General features: G+C 54.7%; 1 protein-coding gene across 1 annotated transcript; it reads left to right on the plus strand.

Annotated features, from left to right (window-relative positions):
- Window positions 1-2,687: 2,687 nt before the first annotated feature.
- On the plus strand, window positions 2,688-4,461 carry HOXD13 (homeobox D13; the record flags this gene model as incomplete). Its single annotated transcript, XM_082001390.1, has 2 exons — window positions 2,688-3,469; window positions 4,211-4,461. The coding sequence occupies exons 1-2, from the start codon at window positions 2,773-2,775 to the stop codon at window positions 4,459-4,461; spliced, it is 948 nt and encodes a 315-aa protein (XP_081857516.1). The 5' UTR covers window positions 2,688-2,772.
- Window positions 4,462-6,495: the final 2,034 nt, after the last annotated feature.

The following is a 6,495-nucleotide window of genomic DNA, read 5'->3' on the forward strand; positions in this document are numbered from 1 at the left end:
GAAAATGAAAGCTCTGCTCTTCTGTTTAGCTATTGAAAGTCCACGCAAATTAAAAGGTAACAACGGAACTCAGTGGGCATGGGGGAAGTTTTGGTTTGGGGGAAGTATAAATCTATTGTTTTTTCTCTTAGTTTGCGTTCTCCGTTTGTCCTGGATGACCCTTTTTTTCCTCTCTACAGCAAACACTAACAAGAGAAGCAACTTCCTAAAGACACATCGGCAAATGCTGGCAAGGGAGCTGGTAAAAAAAAACGGGTTGTTTTTCCCGGGAGAGACCAGACAGAGGACAGACAGCAAATACTAAAAGCCTGTGCTAAAAGCTTAAGTGGAGTCCTAACTGTGTTAAGTCACGGCAAATGTATTTGAGGAAATGAGATAATTTCGCGGGGGGAAGACTTTTTTTTTTCGGGGGGGAGAACACAGCGATACTATCTAGCTCGCCTGTTACGCACACTATTCCCGTGCAATGTGCCAATGGAAAATGCAATGAGGCTCCGCGGGGCGCTGGGCACCCGCGGAGCCGCTGCCGGGGGAAGCCAAGGACCGTCCCGCGGGCGGCGGCCCGGCAAGCGCGGCACTCCGCGGAGCGGGACCTGCCCGGGGACTGTGTTCCCCGGGCCGGGGCCGCAGCATGGCGGGCCTGCCCACTCCCCGGGACCGGCGGTGCGGGACGCGTCCTGCCACTTGTAAACTGGGCTGATGGTCTCAGAGATCTGACTTTGGCTCATGAGCTCATTATTTTTATCCGTGTAGATAATATCCTGCCGTGCAAGGCAGTGCTGTTTTCTGCACCCTCCGCAAAACGGCTCATTATAGAGTTGAAGTTGTTGGTCATAAGCCCGCCCAAAGACAGAGTTTTCTGGGACACCGATGGGCTCTCGCTGGAGCAGAGGTCTCGGCAGGACTGAGGTCCTCTGCGGGCGTCACTGCGACTGCACCGTGGTTTGCTTTGATGTATCGGAGCTCAAAAAGCTCCGAAACCCCGTGCTTGAGGTGCTCCTTTCTTTCGTCGGCCTTATTTAAAATTTCGTGACTAAAGAGAAAATTTCACCTCGTTCATTGCAAGAGGAAACACAACGGGAGATGGGAATACAAATGGAAACATGTCCGGCGAAATAAAGTCTCTCGTTTTTCGGCACTTCAGTGTGTTAGCAATATTTTCACTAGAAAGCTGTGTGCAGGGACATAAAAGGATGGGAAACTTGTGCCTCGACAAAGCGTCCTCATAATTACGTAGGGTTTAATGTCCTGAGAGTAAATACTCACTCGGCTTATAACCGAGCGAAACACGTAATCACGTCTGGCTCACTTCTTAGCTGATTATGAAAGATTAATAGCAATTAAGTGGTTAGAGCTAATGAACGTGAACTCGTGTTTGCCATCCGTTTGTTGCTGCGGTTACTGGCACCCGTTTGTCAGCCCTCACCCAGCTTCCAGAAACTGCCAAACATGGTTACATCGGCTACAAAACAGGGCTGCGGACGGGTGGCTCCTGCGCTACCTGCCGCGCTCCCGCTCGGCCCCTCCGCTCCCGCGGAACTCGCTACCTCCTGCCCGGGCTGCTCAGCAAGGGCACTCCCAGCCCCGAAACCGTGTCAGCAATGAGTTTCACCCCTACGGGACCTGCCTCTCTTCTCTCCTGCGCCTGAGTTGGGACAGTAAACATGGCCCCAGCTATATGCTTTTCAAGCGGGCGCGGAGTTTCCCTGCCCTTCCCCGCGGAGCTGCCACCTTTCCCAGAAATTTGTTGCCCTCCGCACCCGAAAGAGGGTTGAATGTCTGCAATACGCAACCGCGGAGCGACAGGAGCCGGCCCAGAGGGGCAGGGGCTGGGGCTCGTCTTCAGAGCTTTCTCCTTTTCCAGCTCTTCGCACTCCTGCAGTTTCCATCCTGGCTCAGCGGGAGAGTCGAGAGAGACGACAGAAGGATTTGCCACAGTCTTGGGAAGTCACCCCCAGAACAGCCGTCAGCATAAACGAACGCTGCGTTTTAACTAGGCTGCCTTACCACGACATGAACTGACACTGCAAGGGAAAAAAAGCCACATCTAATGAGTGCCAGCTTTAGCATCTTCCTCTGAGTACAGATCCGATGCTTTTTCCTTGCTGTTAGCAACAACTGGGGGGCTGAGGGGGGTGTATCCCATGGACCGAGAGCTCAGGGTGACCCCTTCTCCCCTATAACAAAGCGCTTCTCCTCCATACATCCCCGGGAAAGAGGGAGGTGGGGAGGATGGGCTACAAAGACCGTATCGGTGCCGTCCGTCCGTCCCCCCCGCCTTGCCGCAGACACAACAATGAGCTGGGGAAGGTCTTCGGTCAGAGGAGGACCTCCGCTGGCCCTTTTGAAGCCGCGGGCAGCAGGAAGGAGGGTGGGGGGATGAAAGCGACGGGGGCGAGGCTGGCCCGGAGGGGCATCACCGCCGCCCGCCCGCTCAACCCCTCCCCAGCGCCAGAGCCGCGTCGGGGCGGGAGCGCGGCGTCGGGGCGGGGGTGGGAAGTGAAGGGGGGGCACCGTCGGTGCGGACCGGGGGGCTGCGAGGCGAAAGGGGCAGTGCGGGCAGCGCGAGGGTCACATGTTTCGACGGCAGCCTATGAGCAGCCCCCCGGGCTGCGGCAAACTAATCTGGAGCCGGCCGCCCCCACCCCCTTCCCCCCTCCCAACCTGGACTTCGTTTTTATAAACGTACCGCCAGGATCCAACCTGTTGGAGGCAAATAACCATTTGCATCATGCCCGGCCGGGGACCGAGCCGCCGCCGCCGCCGCCCGCGATGTGCAAGGCCATGAGCAAAGCAGCGAGCTGGGAGATGGACGGACTGCGCGGCGACAGCAGCGGCGGCGGCGGCGGCGGCGGAGCCCCCGGGCAGTGCCGTAATTTTCTCTCCTCGCCCGTTTTCGGGGCGGCTCACACGGGTCGAGCGGCCGCCGCCGCCGCCGCCGCCGCCGCCGCCTCGGGGTTCGCCTACGCCGGCGGAGGGGAGCGCCCGGGGGCGGCGGCGAGGCCCGACCCCCCGGCCAAGGACTGCCCGGGCTCCGCCGCGCCGGCCGCCGCCCCCGCTCTCGGCTATGGGTATCACTTTGGCAATGGATACTATAGCTGCAGGATGTCCCACGGGGTTGGGATCCAGCAAAACGCCCTGAAGTCTCCCCCCCATGCCTCCATTGGCGGCTTTCCCGTGGAAAAGTACATGGACGTCTCCAGTCTGACCAGCACGAGTGTCCCCGCCAATGAAGTCTCCTCCAGGGCAAAGGAAGTGTCCTTCTACCAGGGCTATACAACCCCCTACCAGCACGTTCCTGGGTACATAGACATGGTCTCAACGTTTGGCTCTGGGGAACCGAGACACGAAACATATATATCAATGGAGGGCTATCAGTCCTGGACTCTGGCTAATGGCTGGAATAGTCAGGTTTACTGTGCCAAAGATCAGACACAGAGCTCACACTTTTGGAAATCGTCCTTTCCAGGTACGAGAGAGAGAGAAATGGTCTGAGCTGCACCCCCCCCCGCGCCTCCTCCGCCTGCCCGTCCCCTCCCCCGCCCCCCGGGCTGCAGGGGCGGCCTGCCGAGGTGGACACGCTGCACAGACACGCACTGAGCGGAGAGAGAGGGGGGGACGGTGGACTTTCCTTTTTCCTTCCCCCCCTACCCCCGAGGATACCTCACCCTCTGCTTTCCACCCCGCGGGACAGGGCTCAGAGCCCCCCGCCAGCCAGCGCCAGGGCCCCGGAGCCCCGTCCCGCGGGCGGCGGGGCGGCCTCGGGTCCTTCTCCTCCTCCTCTTCCTCCTCTTCTTCTCGGCGGCTGGGTTTGTATTCGGGTTTGCAGTTCGCAGGACGATGGCTCGAAGGCTTGCGCTTCCTCTGCCTCGCCGGCTGGCGATCGAGCCGGCCCCAGAGCACTCGGGAGGGCACAGAGGCACAACCCACATGCGAACAGACCCGGGGAGACACACACAGAGCAAAGGGGTCCTGCGCGCGCTGCCAGGCCCGGCCTGCTCTCGGCCCGCCTGCTCGCTGGCGATGACAGTCCGTCAAGGTTTTGGTCCTCTACTAACGCGCAAATAATGTGGCAGTGTAAATAATAATAAACTATAAACAACCCGGCATTATTTATTTGCCCGTGAAAACCAGTGCCCAACAAGTATCGGTTAAGCTTTAAACGCCTGTAATAAAATTCTAATTTTTCACGTAATGTCTTTTACAATAGGGGACGTTGCACTAAACCAGCCCGATATGTGCGTCTACCGGCGTGGGAGAAAGAAGCGAGTGCCGTACACAAAACTGCAGCTTAAAGAACTCGAGAATGAATATGCCATTAACAAGTTCATTAACAAGGACAAGAGGCGAAGGATATCCGCAGCCACAAACCTGTCTGAGAGACAAGTTACCATTTGGTTTCAGAATAGGAGGGTGAAGGATAAGAAAATAGTCTCCAAACTGAAAGACAATGTATCTTGATCTATTAGTTGTGGACAGTGATGGATATATAAACTCAATTTACGACCAGCTAAAGACTTTTGGAAAGACTTGAAAATATATTTAATTTTTTTCCCCCTCCTTCCAGCGGTGGCGAAATTTCGGGAATTGTTTTCCTTGAAAGTCAGCGGTTTTCTCTCAGTGGAAGGGAGCGCTGACAAATCTTGAATTATAGTCCTGTTTCTTCCTTTTGAAAATAATATTAATATTAATTATATTTTCTGTTCTTCCCTCTAGGCCAGTATAAACGAATTTAAATATGTTGAACGGTTACAGTTATAACTTTCTTAAATGCTTAACTCTTTGGGGGGGGTTCTGTATTTTTTTTTTCTCTGAACAACAGCCAGTGCCAAAAAGTGTCAGTTTTGATTTGGTATCGTAAACTTCAAAACACGCCGAGTGGGGAAAAAAAAAAAATCAATCGGAAAATGCAAGAAAGCCGGAGTCCGGACCCATGGCAGCACCCGGCTGCTGCCAAAACCCGCCGAGCCCACCGGGACCCGGAGAGAATCGCGATTTGCGTGGAGCGGTAACGGCTGCAGCCGGATTTTTAATTGCTTTTTGGAGGGAGGGATAACCTCTCCGAGCTGTTGCAGGGCGCAAAGCGGAGTCTCAGGCATGTCCCACCGAGCTCCCCTCTTCCCCATGTTTGGGTTGGGGTTTTGTTCTGGATTTTGGGGGGGGGGGGTGTTGCTGCGGTTTCGTTTTCCGTGGAAGGATTTCATATTCCTCGGTTGAAAAAGGAGCCGCCTGTTCCCGGGCCGGGCGCAGCCCGGAGGTTCTCGGGGAAGCGCTTTCGGCGGGACCGGCTCGTCTTGCAGCCGGGAGAGAGGCTGCCGCTACCGAGGTGTGTATAAACCTGATCAGAGCTTGTGTAAAATGCCCGCTCTGGTCTGCTTGTCCGGGCAAGCACAAGACTCTTCTCCTTCCTCCCGTCATGGCGCTTAAAAAAAAAAAAAAACCACCAAAAAACCCCCAACTAAACTCCTTGACGGAGAACTGAAGTTGACCGCTGACTTTTAATTTACAAAAATAAACGGGTGTTAATGACAGAAGCAATAAATAAGGAATTTCAAAAGATGCCATAATTTATATAGGCCGAAAGGCTGGAATTTTGTCCATTTTTTATTATTTTAAACCTAGTGTGCATGTTATGATATACACAGGGTGATCAGACACGCTAGTCAACTGCTAGGAGAGAGAGGCGATGTCCTCTCTTGTTAATGTGCCTCGTCTAATTATTAAAATGTGTGTGTTCCGAACTAGTATTATTTATTATAATATACTATTGCTCTAAACACTTTGATTGCCAGTGTATGTGGGTAAGACATACGGTAAGACTATTTCTCCATAAACCATATCTTTTTCTTTTCTTGTCTTAAATTCTGCTTTTACTTTGTGTTGGAAATATCGGCTGAACTTCCAAGATGTTAACGATGTTGCCAAACTGTTCCTGAACCGTCTTTAATAAAACGATTTCTTTTCGATATATATAAAAAAAGGGGGAAGAATTCGCCGCCTTTTTGCAGCAGGGCGTTTCGCCGGCTCCAGGCTTGCTTGGGATACTCCCAGGCCCACTTACAGGACGCGGTTTTGGGGGAAAAGGAGCGGTAGATGCGACGCGAGGCGCGTTAAAAGGAGGGAAAGACGTATCCGAGAGCTCCTTGCCTCTGGTGAAGGGGTTTTTGGGGAGAAAGAAATGCTGCCGGCGAGAAATACCCGGGGTGGGAGGCCGGGGAGAGCTTGTCTTTCCTCTCTCCCCCCAAGCCCGGCGCCCCTTTGCTTTGCCCTCCCACGCCGGCCCGGCACTTGCCGGTGCCCCGGCGGGCCTCGGCGGCGGCGGTGGCGGCCGCCCCGGGCCGGCCGCCTCCGTTCGCTCTGCAACCGGTTGGCTGTAGTGGGGGGGTATCTTCCGCCCCCTCCGCCCTCTTCCTTCCCCTTTCTCTTCCGCTTGCACGTTCACGACTTTTGAGGCATTTATTTTCCCCGAAAGGACGAAAAAAGATCATTTCGGAA

The sequence above is a fragment of the Phaethon aethereus genome (assembly GCF_964289735.1).
Source record: "Phaethon aethereus genome assembly, chromosome: 6".
Lineage (NCBI taxonomy): Eukaryota > Metazoa > Chordata > Aves > Phaethontiformes > Phaethontidae > Phaethon > Phaethon aethereus.